Source organism: Felis catus, chromosome C2 (assembly GCF_018350175.1).
Source record: "Felis catus isolate Fca126 chromosome C2, F.catus_Fca126_mat1.0, whole genome shotgun sequence".
Classification (NCBI taxonomy): domain Eukaryota; kingdom Metazoa; phylum Chordata; class Mammalia; order Carnivora; family Felidae; genus Felis; species Felis catus.
Genome location: NC_058376.1, coordinates 11,590,728 through 11,609,416, shown reverse-complemented (window position 1 = coordinate 11,609,416; position 18,689 = coordinate 11,590,728). Strand labels below are relative to the sequence as shown.

At 41.1% G+C, this 18,689-nt stretch overlaps 1 protein-coding gene and 1 long non-coding RNA gene across 8 annotated transcripts in view; one reads left to right on the top strand and one right to left on the bottom strand.

Moving 5' to 3' along the window:
* ITSN1 (intersectin 1) overlaps positions 1 to 18,689 on the top strand; it is a 220,478-nt gene that overhangs the window by 71,983 nt on the left and 129,806 nt on the right. For all 7 annotated transcript variants that reach the window (XM_023238780.2, XM_023238781.2, XM_023238779.2 and 4 more), the window contains exon 5: positions 11,066 to 11,226. In XM_023238780.2, the coding sequence (XP_023094548.1) occupies positions 11,066 to 11,226 (161 nt within the window). The remainder of the gene's footprint in view (positions 1 to 11,065; positions 11,227 to 18,689) is intronic.
* On the bottom strand, positions 400 to 17,704 carry LOC123379871. Its single transcript, XR_006584834.1, has 3 exons — positions 17,571 to 17,704; positions 1,067 to 1,202; positions 400 to 777 (listed from the first exon to the last, which is right to left on the bottom strand). It is a non-coding gene; the product is annotated as an uncharacterized LOC123379871 (long non-coding RNA).

The window sequence follows — 18,689 nt, the reverse complement described above, 5'->3', positions numbered from 1 at the left end:
AGCAAAAGGTAAAATAAAATATTCCAGTAATAGGATTTCTTAAGATACAGAAGGTGAACATAAATCTCTGGTCTGAAATACTCTACTCCTTCTTAACCAGAGAATACTTCTGAAAAGTAGCTTTCTAAGGTGGGACTTTAAAAGAAAAAGTGGTGACATTTGCAAGATAACACTGTCAAAAAGTTGAATTCCCAGTGGAGAAATCGACACTTTGGTATTTTCTCATTAATTTGTTTTAGCCTTATTTACATCACCCATGCTCATCTGAAAGTCCCGCATTTCTTGCTTTATAATGTAATGGTTCTGTATCTTTCATTGACTAAAAGGTAAGGAAAATATTTGGGGGTTAGTAGCGAAACCACCAGCGGAATAGTGAAACAACTAGTATTTATTGCAGTGTTGTACAAGGTGAATGCTTAGTAAATATTGTTGAATTCCTGGATTAACTATCACAAATAAGCATTCATTCTTTTGAACCCACAGGAAAGAAAGGGCCAGTAAAAAAAAAGTGGGAAATATAATTGTGGATTTTAAGTTTACGACTTTGGTCATGTCACGCTGAGTTCTGTTGCCAAGAGGTCACATTTTCCCACACAGTGCGGCTTTTGCAGTTAATACTTCATTTCCAGGGCTTATTAGTGTTGGGGAGTCAGCTTGCTGTGCAGTAGAAAGAGCACGGGATTTGTAATCACACTCCTGAGTTTGAATCCCAGCTGTACGGTGTTCTGTCCTTATGATTTAGAGCATGTATTTATCCTCTCTAACCTGTTTTCTCATCTAGAAAAAGGGAAGATATATTTTCCTTAAAGGGTTGTTGAGAACATTAGCAGAGAAACCGTGTATAAAGGACTTAGCATAGGACCTGGTGTGTAATAGGCCCTCAAAACATTAAAGTATCATCAGTATGAAAATCATTTACTGTGTTCAGAATAGCAAAACTCTCATGGGAAATCTGCATACACATATACATACATATATACGCATATATACATACATACATACATACATATACACACACACACACACATTTGTATATGGCTATATTTGAATTGAAACTAAATGATACCAGATTCCTGTGCTTTTTTTGGTGTCTGCTTTCTTTTCTCTTTCCTGGTTGTCAGCATATCGGCTGCCAGACTGTCTCTTCCAATTGGTGAGCCTCCTCCTCTGATGCCCTTCTAGCTCTTCTGATCTACTTTGAGCTGGGAAAATCAGATAACCAAGGTTTTTGGAATTACTTTTAAAATGAAGTAAAAGGTTTGCAAGGGGTGGGAGAGTGGTGGGGAGAGCAAGAACTTATGCTTATGTGAGCACAGGGGCACTGCCCTGGCAGTTGAGCGCCCGAGTTTAAATTCAAGAGACATGTGACATCTGTGTTAACTGTAAGAAGCTTTCATTTGCTTTGTGTTCTGGTCGATGATTGTATTTCACATCGTCAGTCAAGATGACTCACTAGAACTTTCCTTTCCCAGATATAGCTTCCTCCATTGAATTCTGCTTTTGTGCTATATTCCCAATTTATGAACATTCATTCAAGAAGCAGGGTTTTTGTTTTTTTTTTTTTTTAAGTTTATTTATTTCTTTGGAGAGAGAGAGAGCACAAGCAGGGGAGGGGCAGAGAGAAGGAGAGACAGAATCCCAAGCAGGCTCCATGCCATCAACGCAGAGCCCAGTGTGGGGCTTGAACACAAATTGTGAGATCATGGCTGAGATCAAGAGTCAGATGCTTAACCGACTGCGCCCCAGGAAGCAGTTTTACAGTGCGTTATGCTGCAAGAAAGTGACACCTTACATTTATCAACAGTGGAAAATATTTATTGAATGTCTCCTATGGGTCAGTGACTATTATAGGTGCTTGGAGTACATCAGTGAACAGAATAGACAAAATCCATGCTTCCATAGAAATTGTAGTCTGGTGGAAGGATATATAGTTAATAGCAGTATAAAAATTGCCATGTAGAAATGACTATAATGGGGCAAAATAAAGTATTATCTAGTAAATTTCACTTTTTTTTTTGTGCAATTATGTTAGTGTCAGCTTTCCAAACTGTTTTTAGCTAAGCATATTAAAGTCATTTTTCCAACTTACTATTTTTATAGTGAAAATTTGTATTAACAACAAAAGTGATGAATTGGCAGCCTTGGCTTGAGTCAAAACTGTTCTTTGTTTTTAATTTTTTCTGACATTTCATTAAATAAATTTGTGATGGCATGTTTTCCTTTTATCAAGAATTGTTATTAGGGGGTGAGGGAAGCATGCCTCTAAGTAAGTATCTTTTCCCCAAAGAAATGTCTTTGAGTAATCATAAATTTCATGAACCACAGCTGTCCTGCTAAGATGACAGAATAGCATAGTGCCAAGTAGGAGTAAGATCTTTCAGCCCTACCACTGACACTTATTTGGTAACCCTGAGCAATACTTGACCTCTTCAGGGTAGGTAGGTAGGTAGGTATGTATGTATTTATTTATTTTTAAAGTTTATTTATTCTGAGAGAGAGAGAGAGTTGAGAGAGGGGCAGAGAGAGAGAATCCCAAGCAGGTCCCGCACTGTCAGCAAGGAGCCCGATGTGAGGCTTGAGCTCACGCCGTGAGATCATGACCTGAGCCAAAGTCAGACACTTAACTACCTGAGACACCCAGGTGCCCCCAGAGTTAGGTTTTTAAATGTATAAGCAATAACAGTTGATCTAATGAAATAGTTTTCACTTTCCATCTGTCATGCTATTCTTGTGCTCTCTTGTGGGTTTTGTGGTGGGGTGCCGGGGAAGGTCCGTGCCCCTTTTGGTGGGAAGAGGAGCAGGTTTGAGTCTGAAGGTTTGAGCAGTCCCTTTGTCAGTCATGGGGGGGAAGAAGAAAATTTTGGATTGAGAGTTTGGAATTATAATAGTAGCTATCTCTCTGGGACTTACTTTCTTTGCTGTGGACTTCAGTTCGAATACATGAATGATGTGGATTGCTGGGGAATATGTGTTATAAACCTGTATAGGTTTTGTTTCAGGTAGAAACTATATTCCAGTTAACTAGTTTGTGAACTTTTAAAACTGTAACCTACTGATCCTTTGGGGCAACTTACCTATCCAGCCCAATCTCCAATTAACCATACAGGGAAACCTGAATTCTCAGAGAATAGAGTCAAGCTAGTATGTGTAGTGCCAAAGATGAGACAGCTTCCTAGAAATTGTCTTACTAATAAGGAGCTGGAAGGGATCTGGCAAATATCCTGTATCCTTTTGGCAACTCCAGATGTTTATAGTTTCAACCTTGGCCTCGTGTGGAGAGGGAGGAGAAGAAAGCAGAGGGGAATGGACAGGAGCCTGGATGGTCCAAGAAATAAAAAGAGTTTGAATGAAGAAGGGTTTGACATCAGAAGCAGTAGAGGCCACAGAAATAGGGATTAGAGGCTCCTAAGGAGAGAAATGAGGGGCAGGAAGGCCCACCGGGAAGTGGGCCCAGAGAGAGAAGGCAGGAACCTGGGACCTAAAGGCAAATGTTAGAATGGCTTGGTGATCTATCTCTGCAGCGAGGGGCTTGGGGACAGGGCCAACAGTTGTATAACATGCAGTGTCTTAGGATACTTCTGTGCCTCTGTCAGAAGGGCCTTCCGGCCCCCAGAAAGATCAGTTTGCCAAACTTGTTTACCAAAAACTGAAAAAGTCATCCTGAATTCCCATTCCCTCCCCTGCATCCCTTCTCTCTCCGCCCTCCGTTCATGGCACTGAGCGTCTGTCCAGCTCCTGGGAGCCCCGCGTGATTCCTCCCTTTTCCTCGCCCTACACGTTCCGTCCATCGGCGCAGCCTTTTGGCTCCATTTACAGACCTTATCCCCAATCTGGCCATTTCTTTCCATTGCCATTGCTGTTGTCCTAATTTGTCTTCTCACTTGGGCTCACTGGTCAGCATTTTGACTTAGAGTCTCTTTCAAACTTGCCCCTTTAGATTTCATTCTTCATGCAGTGCCCACACTATCTCTGTGAAAAGTAAATCTATTTTAAATTCCCCATTGAGAAGAAAATCTAAAGTCCTATCAAGGCTCCTGTCAAGATGCTTTTTTCATCTTCTTTAATTTTCCACTTCTGTCTTCCTCAATTTTTGTATTCCAGTTTCACTGACCTTTCTGTTTAAACGGGCCAGGCTTCTTCTTGACTTCTGGGTCATTGCACGTGGTATATCCTCTTCCTGTAATACAGTTCCTCCGGATCCTTACATAGCGAGCTGGCTGATTACCCTTCAGGTTTCAGTTCATATGTCACCTCATCTGAAGTAGTTCCCTCTGCCCACCTGTTCCTACCCACCATCTTCTCCCTCCCACTACCTTGTTTTAATTTTTTAACAGCAGTTACCGTCATGAGGTATCATTTGATTAGTTCTCTTGTTTAGTGTCTGCTTGCCCTAAAATATTAGCCCTGTGAGGGCAGGAACCTTCTCTGTCTCTTTCACAATTGTGACACCAATTCCTAGAAAGGGCCTGGACCTTACTAGGTACCTCTCTTCAAAAATTATTTGTTGGATGAATAAAAAAAAAAAAACGAATGAATGAATCGATGAATCAATGAATGAATGAGTAGGCTGAATTGATCTACACTGTGAGAGAGGAGCATTCTGTGAGAAGCCTTCATGAGTGCAATGGGTCCCCAAGGGCCACAGGCTTTCACCTCCATGCAGTGAATGAGGTGAGTGAGGAGAGGTGGTCTTATCCTTTAATCCTAGAAAACAAAGGAAGTACTTTCACAACTGCCACACTCATGTCCACTACAAACACAGTCCTTGGAATCCAGGAGTGAGTGCTTCATGGTCCCTGCTGTTTAGACCCTGAGTACTACGTTACTCCTCCTATGTGGGTATGTGACTTACTTAAAATACTCTTGGGTTTATCTGTTTTTGTTCTTATTCAGTTTATGGATCTCCTTTCTTTGTGGACTTTAATTTTATTTCTGAGTATGTAACACATGAACAAGGTTCTGAAAGCCAAAACCATACAAAAAAGTGAACCCAGAGACGTGTTATTCCCTGTGCTAGTCCTTCATCCCTGGGCTCACCTGTTTTGTTAGTTTCTTATCATCCTTCCTTTATTCATTTCTGTTGGGAAAAAAGCAGGTTTATAATATATCTATATTTAGTGTGCATATCTATATTTAAATTATGTTCTCTTCCTTCTTACTTTCAGGATTACCACCTGTAAATGTTCTTTTGTTCTTTGCTTTTCTCACTTAACAACACATCCTGGAAATCACTCATATCATTCTATAGCTCTCTCTCTCTCTGTCTCTCCCCCTGTCTCTCTCTCTCTCTCTCTCTTTCTCTACAGTTACATAGCACTCCTTTTAGAAGATATACTGTAATATATTCAACCGGTCTCCTGTGTGTGTGCATTTCAGTTATTTCCAATAATGTAGCAATGATGAATGAGCTGAAGCATGTATATTTTTATATTGCTGGAGGTGTGTATCTTCAGGGTCAAATCCTAGGTGTGGGTTTGCTGGGTCAAAGAGTAAACGCATAGGCAATTCTGGAGATGTTGCCAGATTTCCCTTCATTTGGACTTTTAACACTTTTTCTCACCAGCATGTTACACACGCTTTCATGTAGCTTTCCCTGAAGATTTCAGCAGACCCGTGGTCCTCTCTCATCTCAACCTCGCTTGTTGCTATGTATGGGTTTTAATATCAGGCTAAACATTGTATTTTAAGATCACTTTGTTGTTATTTAAAAAAAAAAAAACTTTTTTAACATTTATTCATGAGACAGAGCGTGAGTGGGGGAGGGGCAGAGAGAAAGGGAGACAGAATCCAAAGCAGGCTTCAGGCTCTGAGCTGTCAGCAACGCGGGGCTCAAACTCATGAACCGCAAGATCATGACCTGAGCTGAAGTCGGATGCTTAAGCGACTGAGCCACCCAGGTGCCCCAAGACCACTTTGTTTTTAATTCATATACAATAATTGTTTGACTTATGCCTGTTTTTTGCTTGTGTATTTTTTCACTTTGGAAGTTTTATGAATTTAAATTTAGGATTCTTCATCTTTTGGGGGGATTATTAGGAATGACTGAACTATAAATGGAGGTGAAAGCAGATGGCTGAGCTGAAGTCCTTCCCCCCCCCCCCCCCCCCCACCGAGAGACCTTGAGAAATAGAATTTCAGCTCTTCTAGTGTTCCAGCTTTTTCACTGGTAGAGGGGAAGGAAGAGAGAGATGAGCTTTGTAGGAGTAACTAATGTATTTGCGTAAAGTCCTTTGGCGTTTTACTACCAGTGGGTCCCAACAGTTATGTTTTGTTAGTTGAGCAAAAAAGCTTTTAAGAAAGATGACACAAAACTCTCAAAAAGATGTAGGATTGTGGTGGGTGGCTTAAAGTCAAGCACCTGGAACTTGAAGATTACACGTCTCCCCTCCTCTCCCACTGAGGCATTTTAGTGGAAGGTTTTCAGAAATATGAAATTCTTCTAATTAAACCCTGAAAAGTTCTAGAAAGTCTCTTCTCCCTCAGCTAGTCATTATCCCACATTGGATATTTATTTCTCACTAGAAAATGTGCTTTGGGGGTGCCTGGGTGGCTTAGTCAGTTAGGCGCCTGACTTCAGGCTCAGGTCATGATCTCACGGTTCATGGGTTTAAGCCCCACATCAGGCTCTGTGCTGACAGTGCAGAGCCTGCTTTGGATCTTCTGTCCCTCCCCCCCACCCCACCCCTCCCCTGCTCGCTCTTTTTCAAAAATGAAGAAACATTGAAAAAGAAAGAAAGAAAATGTGTTTTGGGGGGCAGTGGTGTTGGGAATTGAGAGTGAGAATCCATCTGCTTGATTTTTTTTTTTTAAGGATGCATGTTGATGTTGATTGTTAGCAAGTTTTTTTCCCCCTGAAAACCATTTGCTGAGTATCTTTTTAGAAAACCTTAGCAAAAGAAGGAAAGTTCACCCTAACTTCCTGTATAAAACCTTAAAATAGTTACAAATAAAACAAACCAGAGACCAGGCTCAATTATGAATATGGATGCAAAAATCAAAACAAAATCGTAGCAAATAGAATTCCACAATGTACTAAAACCATGACTGACTTGAGTTTATGCCAGCAGCGTAAGTTTGGTTCAGAATCAAGACATTTTCTCAGCATTATTATGGCAAAAGGAAGTATGATCAGATCAACAGATGCTGAATAGGCATTTGATTAAAAAAAAAAAGTACACAGTTCTTATATGTAGAAAGGAAGCTCCGTTAATATGTCAGGCTACTTTCTAAAGATCACTACCAAATATTCTTCTAAACAGTGAAGCATTGCAGCCATTTCATTGAAACCTAGAGCTTCACAGGATGCCCACACATTCAATGATGTCTTAGAGGCAGTAAGACCAATTAAAAAAAAAGGAAGTATATAAATACTGGAAATGAAAGTTAGCACTCTTTTTTGCCAGTTATATGATTATATACTTAACAAAACTAAGAGATTTCAGTGTAAAGACGTAGTGTTTATAGAAGTTTGGTAAGATAGCTGAATATAGCATACATGATTAGTAGAAGCAAAATTTTTCTCTATGCTTGAAATAAACCCCTAAATATGGAAATGGGGGAAATGTTCCATTTAAAATAATGATAGAAATGATAAAACTCCTAAGAATACATTTAATAAAGTTATTATTTACAAGAAGAAAGTGATACAATCTTTAAAAAAAATTTTTTTTTTTTAACATTTATTTATTTTTGAGAGACGGAGTGCAAGCAAGCAGGGGAGGGGCAGAGAGAGAGGGAGACAGAATCTGAAGCGGGCTCCAGGCTCTGAGCTGTCAGCACAGAGCCTGATGTGGGGCTCAAACCTGGGAGCGGTGAGATCATGACCTGAGCTGAAGTCAGACGCTTAACTGACTAATCCACCCAGGCACCCCAAGAAAGTGATATAATCTTATTAAAGGAAATATTTGTGGAGTTGAACAAACTCTAGGACATACTAGTGTCCTTGTTGGGCTAATGTCGTTACAGCTTGGTGCCCTGTAGGGTTGTTTGTAGAACAGATAAATGATCTTAAAATTCATAGGGGAAAGAAAACCAAACATCTGTGAATAGCCAAACAAAGTTTAAGAAGAGAAAAGTCTCGTCAGAACCAGACCGTACCACAGAGCCAGTGTGATCAGATCACTGTTGTATTGACCCGGGAATTGTTCATAGTAGATTATCCAGAAATAGGTATCACTTCGTATGAACATTTCTTTTACAGCAAAAATATTTTTTAGTTTCATGAGAAGAGGCTGGGTTAGTTAATAAACTTGTATCATATTAATTTCAAGCATATAACTCAGTGACTTGACATTTTATATACCTTATAAAATGATCACCATGGTAAGTATAGTCACCATCTGTCACCATACAGAGTTATTACAGTACTGTTGACTGTATTTCCTATGCTGTACTGTACATCCCCCATGACTTATTTATTTTATAGCTGGAAGTTTGTACCTACCTCTTAATGCCCTTCACCTATTTTATCCATCCTCCCACCCAACTCCCTCCACCCCCCTGGCAACCTGTATTCTCTGAATTTATGAGTCTGTTTCTGTTTTGTTTGTTCATTTGTTTTGTTTTTTGGATTCCACATATAAGTGAAATCGCATAGTATAAAAATGTAGGATTTCCCACGGTAAAGATATTATACACAAATGAACAGAGTAATAATAAGTTAAAAAAAATCAGATAAAGTGAATGTAATATGAATATGTATGTGTAATATACAGCAAGCTCTTACAAATTGAGAAGAAAAACATATGTAGTCCATCAGAAAGCAAAGGATGTGAATAACTGATTTATGTACGAATCCAGATGAGAAAGAAACGTATGCAAAATGACTCTCAAGCTTAGTGTCAGTGAGTGAAATTCAGACCCCACTGGTTTGCTGAAGGGGATCACTGGCGACAGGAAGATTGGGGTGTGCTCCTAGCTGAGGCAGAAAGGTGGTTTCTGTAGCCCATCTCCCACTTTGTGACTTTTTCTTATTTTCTCAAATAGTGTCGACTCTTACAGCTTTTAACATTTTTAGAGATTTTTAAAAAATGTTTTTTTTTTTTTAAATTTTTTATGTTTATTTATTTTTGAGAGAGAGACAGAGCATGAATAGGGGAGGGGTCAGACAGAGAGGGAGACATAGAATCCAAAGCAGGCTCCAGGATCTGAGCTGTCAGCACAGAGCCCGACATGGGGCTCAAACTCACGAACTATGAGATCATGATCTGAGCTGAAGTCAGATGCTTAACTGACTGAGCCACCCAGGTGCCCCAAAAATGTTTATTTATTTTTGAGAGACAGAGGGCACAATCAGGGAAGGAGCAGAGAGAGAGGGGGGAGCAGAGGATCCAAAGTGGGCTCCACACTGACAGCAGAGAATCCAATGCAGAGCTCGAAACCACGAACCATGAGATCATGACCTGAGCCAAAGTCAGACACTTAACCTACTGAGCCACCCATGTGCCCCCAACATGTTTAGAGATTTTTCATCTTTGTTGTATGTCATGCTTTTTATTGTGTTTCATGTTTGCTTCCTTGAGTTAACTTCAGTAACATGGGATTCTTTTCTATGAAACTTAATTTTCTTTTTGAGATATTACTAGATGTGGCTCATTTAAGATCACTAGTCATGGCATTTTAACTGGAGTCGCTGGTCTTATGTTTTGCTGTCGCCAATAAAATTTTTCTTAAGATAGGTTTTAAAAAATAAATCACCCTAACACTTTTAATATCTAGACTAAAGGAAACGAAATTTGGGTGAACATTTTTCATGCAGAAGAGGATAAATTGTGAATATGCACAGTTGTGGTTTGCATAGTTTCCGGTGGCTATAGTTTCCTTTTCTTTTGCTTACTCTTCTTTGAGAGAACATACATTAAAGCTCATTGCGCCGAAACTAATGTGACATTGTCAACTCTACTTCATTAAAAAAAGAAAAGAAAAGAAAGCGCTGACAGCTTGGAAACTGCTTGGGATTCTCTTTCTCTCCTTCTCTCTCTGCCCCTCCCCCACTTGCTCTCTTTCTCTCTCTCTCTCTCTCTCTCTCTTTCTCTCTCTCACTTTCAAAAATAAATACACTTAAAAAAAAGTTGAAGAGAGGTGCTCAGTTGGTTGAGCATCCGACTTCGGCTCAGGTCATGATCTCACAGCTCGTGGGTTCGAGCCCCACATCAGGCTCTGTCAGTACAGAGCCCGGATCCTGCTTCAGATTCCGTGTTTCCCTCTCTTCTGCTCCTCCCCCGCTTGCGCTCCGTGTCTCTCTCAAAAATAAATAAGCCTTAAAAAAATTAAAGAAAGAAAGAAAAAATAAAAACCTGAGTAGGAAAATGCTCGTTGCAAGTTATACTTGACCACCTGTGTCTGAGTACCCTTTGTAAATAATGAATACGTTTGGGAACTCAATTAATTTTCACAGCTTTAAAGGTATAGTAGAACTATAGTGTACCACACCATGTCATGTCCCCATGGTAGGGTTCGTCGACGGGTTGGTGCCATCTAGTCAAGAATCTATAGAAATAAACTCTCTTTTCCTACTCCTCCACCCCAACATCTTTTTAGGGGAAACGCAGGGCTTGAATGCAGGACCTTGAGATTAAGAGTCGCGTACACCAACTGAGCCAGCAAGCCCCTTCCACTAACATCTGTATTATGACATAATTCACACGTAAAATTCCCCCCTTTTAAATGTATAATTCACTGGTTTTTAGTGTGTCCACAGAGTCGTGAACCATCGCCGCTATCTGATTTTGGAACATTTTCACTACCTCAGAAAGAATCCCATTAGATATCCAAAGTGCATATCCTGGCGTTCACACTGAACATTACCTCATGTATCACATAAGTAAAGAATAACACAATAAAAACTGTTCTTACTTTGATACAAAACCTTGTCAGTATTCCCAGGTGGCTTCCTATAGCTTGGTAAACAAGTTTTGGTTTGGTTTGGCGTGCTTTGTTTTCTTCTGTTTTTTGTTCTCCCCGGGATTAAGGGAGCCGACTGTTTTGTTGTGTGGGTGGGAGTGGTGGTTATGGGAAGGTTCTTTTATGGTCAGAATCATTCCAAGCCCTTGGTGTTGGTTTGCAGGGCGCTAGCTGATATGAACAATGACGGGCGAATGGATCAAGTGGAGTTTTCCATAGCTATGAAACTTATCAAACTGAAACTGCAAGGGTACCAACTCCCTTCCACACTTCCCCCTGTCATGAAACAGCAGCCGGTCGCTATTTCTAGTGCACCAGCCTTTGGTAAGTCTGAAAAGGACTTGGTTCCTATATTGCATTGTATATTTTAAAAATAAATATTTCCCTTTTTTCCCCTTTTCAGTTTGTAGCCTTGTGAAATTCTAGGAGGCTATTCTGTCTGAAAAGTGATGGTCCTGTGCAGGCAGATGGTGCTGGAGGAGAAGAAGCATGTTCACATTCACACCCTAGGATGTGTTAAAGAACAGAAGTTCAGCTGAGTAAATTTGAAGACATCATGGGCTTTTTTATTAAGTGGTTCATGTGTGGGGCAGCACTCATGTAGCAAGTAGAGGGGAAGGAAGGAGGGTGGGGCAAGAAAGTTGTTGGCACAAGAAAAGAAAAGATTGTATCTGGCAAGATCACTTTCCCTTGAGTCGAAGGCCAGGGGGTCTTATCAGGTCAATTATCTCATTCATCTTCCTTTGGGTGATGGACAGGGCCCATGGGACAGATGACCTCATTGATTCTGATCAGAAGATTCTGGACTGATGGGTTAAGACTACGTTTCTGGGGCAGTTTCAGTCTGCCATTAGGTTGGGTTTTAAGCCCCAGATTTGGTGACTTGGCCTAAGTGACACCATTTGGGTCTTGTGGTTTTCTTTTTAACAGATGCTAGTAATCAAAATGAAAGCAAAGCTACAGAATGTCAAGGTAAAAAGAATAAACTTGCAGTCTGCTATCGCATCTTCTGCCTTTTTATTGCTCTTCATTCTTGACCCTTCACAATGCCACATGCTTCCTGTTGGCTTTCTGTTTCCATAACATTTTGATTTTCTCCTGTGCATAAACAGCTCCCTTGGATTATGGTATCTAGCAGTGTGTTTTTAAATTCATGGTATTGAGACAATTGGCCACATTTAGAACAAAATGAAGCAGGAAACAAACATTTTGTCAGTTAAAAACACAATTCCATAAAACGATACCCTTTAGCCATATATTTTTCTTTCTTTTTTTTTTTTTTAATTTTTTTTTAACGTTTATTCATTTTTGAGAGACAGGGAGAGACAGAGCATGAGCAGGGGAGGGGCAGAGGGAAAGGGAGACACAGAATCTGAAGCAGCTCCAGGCTCTGAGCTGTGAGCACAGAGCCGGACGCGGGGCTCAAACCCACGAGCTGTGAGATCATGACCTGAGCCGAAGTCGGACGCTCAACCGACTGAGCCACCCAGGCGCCCCTATATATTTTTCTTAAAACCGAATCAGTAATTAGTTGACTAAGATCACCAACAGTCCTGATTTCTTCTCTGTTCTCACCTTAGACTTTAATTATTTACATTGATTTAAAGATTGCAGTAATCAGATCTAAAATCTGACTCATGAGAAAGTTCTTAGTTTAAACAAAACACAAAAATTGTGGCTAGGGTTTCCCTTTCTTCCTCCTGATATATCTGATAGCAGGCGATAGGTGAAATAGGTTTGGGAGGGAGCAATCAATAGTAAGGCAGGTTGTCTCTGATACAATTAATGATAAGCTGAGATAAATAAATGTTGTGGCTTTGCTTAATAGATTTGCCATTAAAAACACCTCTGAGCGTTGCCTTTCTCTTGAGGTTTAGCCACAAGACTGGTGGTTATAAGGCAAAAGGTGCAGGTCAAGCAAACAGGATAGCGATCCAAGGGAAGAAGGGAAAACTCAGGAAATCACACAGGAGCAAAGGCTAGGAAGAGCAGGGGTGAAGAGTCTGGTCAGCTCATAGTGCCCGGGGTCCTTGGTCTTGTCCATTGTGTTCCCAGTCCTGATCCCTTAGTTAGCTGGCTTCTTTCAGTGGAAGTGGCTCTGAATCTCATGAAGGTCCCTGTAGCCAATGCTTGGTCAGGACCCATGGGTTAAAACAGCTAAAAGGTGTTTGGTTGTCTTTTGGCCTCCCTTCTGGGGCTGCAAGAAGAAACCTCAGAGGGGAGGAAGAGTCAAATAACCAGAGGCATCCCATTTCCTCTTTTTCCCTCAAACCCGGGGTCAGTAATTCTTCCTCTAACATTTAATATGTCTTCTCTTGTTCCATTCTGCAGCAGGACTTTCAACTCTAGAGACATTGCTGATTTATTCCCACAAGGTTGCGGCCTCTCTGCCCAGGCGGTTTTACCGTCACCTAAATAACCTGTCACTGCCTCTGAGGGCACCTGGGATCTCTGAGCTGCCATTCCCCAGTCCTGAGCTCTTCCCCTAGGCTTCCCCACTGCCTTTCCTTCCCTCCTTCCCATCACACCAGCATCCTCAGGAAATTAGTGTCAAGAAAGGAATCACCAGGGAATATCAGAACATGAGAGAAGTTAAAAGTACATTGTGCCCTAACCAGGTTTGCCCAGGTTAACTCAAAGATCTGACCTTTGCTAGTCTTTCTAGTTCCACCTCTCAGCGCGACCCCAGGTAATTTTTTTTTTTTTATACTTCTTACATGGCTAGTTTTGAGAAGAAAATAATTTGTTACTACTATCATTATTTTCTAATTAATATTAAAAATTATCTGACCATGCATTTCCTACCACTTACATATTATACTTTCGCATGTATTTTATTTGGTCACAACAATACCCTAAAATACACAGAAATTATTAGGCCTGTTATGAGAGAATTAAGATTCTACGAAGGTGAACAGTTTGCTTAAGACCATATTTCTAGAAAGGGAGGTAGAACCTGTCCAAACATACAGTTTTTCCCTATTTACCTTCCCACTATCATTATCACCAAACCATATGGGTGGCATGGAACGTAACTGTTCCTGGGTTCATTGTCTGCGTGGGTGCTGAGACACATGTTAACGTGGAACTGAGGCCAACTAGGGGTTGGTCAACTCCCCTATGTGAAGGAGAGGAAATGGGGTACAGTGATACTGTGACTTGCTTAAGGACAGCCAGCTATATTCCAGGAAATTCTGTGAGTGTTCCTGGTATCTTCCCTCAGTGTGTTTGCACACAGCAGAATTCTTCTTTGACTCTGAATCCAACTGTTTCAGGGAGGGGTTATTTGTCTTTTGCTTGTTTATTTGCCAGATCCCATGGTTTTATTAGATCAAACCATTATTTTTAAACCCCAACTGTGTGTCCCTAGTTGCTAGGAACATGTTGGTGAACAAGATATCATGGCTCCTGCTGCTTTGAAGCTTCTCATGAAGCTGGAGAAAGCAAGCATATGGATGAATTATTTCAGGGCAAGATAAAAGCAATCAGTTCTGTACAACAGGGTAATAGGATAGAGATGCTGACGGGACAGGTTGAGCAGGGCAGAATTCTCTGAAAAGAGATGACTTTGAGCTGAATTAGAGATGAGAGCGATGTGAAGGAAGACCTAGGAGAGAACGTTCCAAGCAAAAGGAATAGCAGTTGCAAAGGTCCTAAGGCAAAAATGAAGCTGTTTATGTGCAAGAAACAGAAATGAGAGCACTGTAGCTGAGGTATTGGTGGGCCTTCAGGTCAGGGAGGTAAGGCAAGAGCCAGATGGTTTAGGGCCTAATAAAACCACTAATGAGCGAGAATCTCTTTTTCTTTCTTTTTTAAAAGTTTATTTATTTTGAAAGAGCGAGCACAAGCTGGGGAGGGACAGAGAGAGGGGGAGACAGAATCCCAAGTAGGTTCCATGCTATTAGCATAGAGCCCCATGCTCACAAACTGTGAGATCATGAACTGAGCTGAGCTCAAGAGTTGGACACTTAACCAACTGCGCCACCCAGACTCCCCTATAATTTTTTTTTTCTAAGTGCAGTGAAAAGCTACAGAGAGCTTATGGGTAAGAGAGTACATGGTTGGTAGACATTTAATTTTTTTTATAACATTTATTTTTGAGAGACAGAGCATGAGCAGGGGAGGGGCAGAGAGAGGGGGAGACACAGAATCTGAAGCAGGCTCTGAGCTCTGAGCTGTCAGCATAGAGCCTGACGCGGGGCTTGAACTCACAAACCACCAGATCATGACCTGAGCTGAAGTCAGATGCTCAACCGACTGAGCCACCCAGGCACCCCGTGGTCGACAGACATTTAGAAAAAATAATCTGTGTTATCTGAAGACTGGACTGCAAGGGGACAAGAGTAGAATCAGGGAAGTCAGTAAGGGGGTTTTTGCCATGGGCAAGAGGTAGTGGGGATTTAGATCTGGGTGTTAATAATCAATGTGGAAGAAAAATAAATCAAATCTTGGTAATGTTAAGTGTGAGGGGCCTAGTGCATTTGCAAGGAGGCAGATGAATCCATGGGTCTGGAACTCAGAAGAAGGATCTATCAGCTCTGGGAGAATTTGAGTATGGATGGCATTGAAATCCCTGGCATTGGATAAAATACCCTAGAATGTGCAACTAGAGTAGGCAGGAGACCTGGGAGCAGGCCTTGCTGTGCTGTGACATTTAAGGGTGTAGTAAAAGGGAAGAAGCCAGGGGTGAAATAGGAGAAGGTTGTTGTCCCATTAGCCAAGAAAGCGTTTTTCAAGGAGGCAGAGCTCCCTTGTTGGATTTGCTTCTGAGAGATTGAGTAATAGGACAGAAAAATGATTGGATTTTACAAGATGGATTTGTATATGACCTTGAAAAGCAGTTTCATTGGAGTGGTAGAGACTCAAGCCTGATTGAAGGCTTGGAAAAGGGGAGAGTGCTACTGGAAAGGAGAGAGAAAGCTGGAGGAGCATGTCAGCTGAAGGCTGGTGTGTTTAGGATGAGGAGTGCTCCTGCATTTTTAGAGAAGTGAGGGAAAACCCAGTGGTTGAGGAGAGATGGGAAAATTTCAGGAATTAAAATTTAGCAGAGTCCAGGGGCGCCTGGGTGGCGCAGTCGGTTAAGCGTCCGACTTCAGCCAGGTCACGATCTCGCGGTCCGTGAGTTCGAGCCCCGCGTCAGGCTCTGGGCTGATGGCTCGGAGCCTGGAGCCTGTTTCCGATTCTGTGTCCCCCTCTCTCTCTGCTCCTCCCCCGTTCATGCTCTGTCTCTCTCTGTCCCAAAAATAAATAAACGTTGAAAAAAAAATTAAAAAAAAAAAATTTAGCAGAGTCCAGAGAAATGATATCTAAAACACAGCCTCCAGTAGATGGATTTCTTTAGAAATATTTAGAAAATGTTCATTCAGAAAAGGTAGTCAACTGGTAAAAGGATGTTAGTCTTTGTAGTGGTTATTTAAAAGCTGGCGGAACAAGGCGTCCTCATGGGACAAGTCCCTACCCTGAGGAGAAATGACTGGGAGTCGAATCCAAATTGAGCAGGGCGGCAACACAGACACGAAAGGAGGAGAAGGTCCAGACCAACGTGGAGGTGGAGGACAGAGGCTGGAAATCCCAGGAAGCAAGGCTCACATAAAAATGAGCCACAGGCAGTATCAGGCAAGGTCAAATCCCACACAAAGTTATTATTAGGAAAAGGAGAATAAAGAGCTGAATAACAGCTCTGTGGACAAGGAGGGCATCCCAGGAACCTACAATTTCAAAACAAGCTGAAAAATACTAAGAAAATGACACAAGTCGTGAAAGACCAACACAATCAGAATTTTAAAGCCTCAGAAATAAGGCGACAGAACTCAGAAAAGAATGAGAAATAAAAGAAAAAGTCATTTCAGAACTGAAGACAAACCAGAAGCAGCACAAGAGATGCTATCAGAAGAGAAACAAGGTAAAAAGAGGAAGATTTCAAACATTAAGAAGAAATGCACAAGAGATAAAAAGGATTTGAGAAAAAGTGACCGATATTGAAGGCAAAGGAAAGTGAATGTATGGTAGTTGGGAGTACCTGAAGAAGGAAACCAAAGCAAGGAAAGAGAACAAATGGTAAAGACTAGTTTAAGACAACTTGCTGGAAATAAAAGATTTGACACTTTATTGGAAAGAAGATATCATATGCTTGAGAATGTCAACCTGGAGAAACCAACACGAAGATAAATTCTACAAAAACAAAAAATTATTTGGGTATACAGCAAAAGAAAGCACATGACTTACAAGAGGAAGAAAATTAGAATGTCTTCAGACTTCTCTATAGCAGTGCTTGATGCCAGAAAAAAACGGAGTAATATATTTAGGATTATGGAGGAAAGACAAAGCCAAGAATTTTGCGTCCAGAAAAACCATGCCACCAAATTTTCCAACTCTCCAGACACTAACTTCTTTTTTTATGATTAATTCTGGTGGTAACTACTGGAATTAGAGTCAGATTCTAAGGGTTGAAGGGCCCAGTCCCACAAGGCTGCCCTCACTTCAGACTTGAGTCACAAGCCCTCAGTCACTAGGGTACCCATACTTCTGTCTGACTTGACTACAAAGTCAGAGGCTCCCACACACCCTTCTTCCCCTTTCTGAATTTGCTAGAACAGCTCACAAAACTCAGAGAAACATTTACTTAAGTTTACTAGTTTGTTATAAAGTATATGACAAAGGATACATACAGATGAACAGGCAGATGAAGGGGTGTATAAGGGCGAGGCCCAGAAGGGTCCTGTGTGTAAGTGCTTCTGTCCTGACGGAGTTGGGGTGTGCCACCCTCCCAGCATGTGGATGTGTTTACCAGCCTGGAAGCTCTCCAAACCCTGTAATATAGGAGTTTCTATGGAGGCTTCATTGCTATGGTGTGATTGATGACATCCTTGGCCATTGACTAGCTCAATCTCCAGCCCCTGTACCCTCCCCTGAGGTCTGTGTGGAGGTGGGGAGGGGTGGGATGGGATTGAAAGTTGCAACCCTCTAACCATGCCTTGGTCTTTCCTGTGATCAGCTCCCATCCGGTAGGTATTCTGGGGGGCCCCAGCCACCAGTCATCTTATTTAAATACAAAAAGACTTCTGTCACTCCAGAGATTCCAGGGGTCTTAGAAGCTCTTGTGTCAGGAACCAGGGACCAAGACCTAATACTGTGTAACAAAAGATGTTCCTATCAGTCAGGAAATCACAAGGGTTTTAGGAGCTCTGCCAGGAACCAGGGACAGACCAGATATATGTATCTTTTTATGACACAATATCACAAGTTCAGACAGAGAAACAAAAAAGAAAGGAAACATTGATCATTTCTTCATTCTTTGGTTAGAATCCTCTAACCAAGAGAAACAACCCCATGAAAATGTTTGGTTACTCTGAGGTTGAATATGTAAAGGAAAGGCAGGATAAATGTTTGATTTCTTTTCCTCCTTTATTTATACTAGTTTTCAAAATAAATTGATTACCTATGGTGACCAATTAGGATTTTTTTCAATATAATTATGAATTCATAAATTTAATTCCCTTTGTGGCTTTCATTCCATTGCAGTTATTATTCTTATTGACCCTCAACTTTGGCCAGTAGATGCCTTTTCAAGTTGGATCTTGTGCCCTTAGGATGTGATTGATTCTTGACATAATTTTTGGTACTCTCCAAAATGATTAATGTGAATTTATATTTTTTTTCTGAATTTCTATTTTAAATGAAAATATGTTAGAGCTGGAAAGCGAGTTTCTTCTTCAAACACCCCTGGATTAATTGTCATTGAACGTGGAAAGGTGGTTCCATGTGACTTGTGCTGGGATTTTTTTCTT